At 66.1% G+C, this 514-nt stretch overlaps 1 protein-coding gene across 1 annotated transcript in view; it reads right to left on the reverse strand.

The window, feature by feature from the left end:
* SDK2 (sidekick cell adhesion molecule 2) overlaps positions 1–514 on the reverse strand; it is a 78,824-nt gene that overhangs the window by 9,891 nt on the left and 68,419 nt on the right. Inside the window, 2 exon segments of the mRNA XM_031064867.1 lie at positions 6–102; positions 372–510. Of these exon segments, the coding sequence (XP_030920727.1) occupies positions 6–102; positions 372–510 (236 nt within the window).

A 514-nucleotide genomic window follows, 5' to 3' on the forward strand; every position in this document is an offset into this window, starting at 1 on the left:
TTCGCGGTCAGGCTGCTGCTCTCGGCGGGGATCAGGTCGTTGTACTTGGTCACGTCCTCGTCCGAGTAGTGCAGGCTGCCGGGGCTGGGCCGGGGTGGGGACCTCGGGGACACACAGAGGGGTGCTCAGCGTGGGCCACCTCCACTCGGGGCTGGGCCGCTTGGGGACAAGCCCGGGGATCCATAGGGCTGGCTCAGGGATCACCCTCAGCCGTGCCAACCCCTCCCAAAACCCCAATGGGCTTTCAGGGCGGACATTGAGTAGATCATGGTCACCCCTGGTGATCCAAGCCCTCCCCACGCCATGACAGAGCAGGGATGACCAAAGATGCTCCCCCTGCCCGGGGAGGGGCTGTGGAGGGGGGTCCCTACCGGGTGTAGATGCCGTTCTTCCTGCAGAAGGAGTTCTTGACCGAGAGGCGGCGGTTGTTGAGCTCCAGGGCGGGGAAGCTGCCCTCATCCAGGCTCACCATCTCGCCGTGGCTCAGGGCGGCCGCCTTGGAGCTGTTCCCTGG

This window comes from Geospiza fortis, unplaced genomic scaffold (genome assembly GCF_000277835.1).
Source record: "Geospiza fortis unplaced genomic scaffold, GeoFor_1.0 scaffold135, whole genome shotgun sequence".
NCBI classification, from domain to species: Eukaryota; Metazoa; Chordata; class Aves; order Passeriformes; family Thraupidae; genus Geospiza; species Geospiza fortis.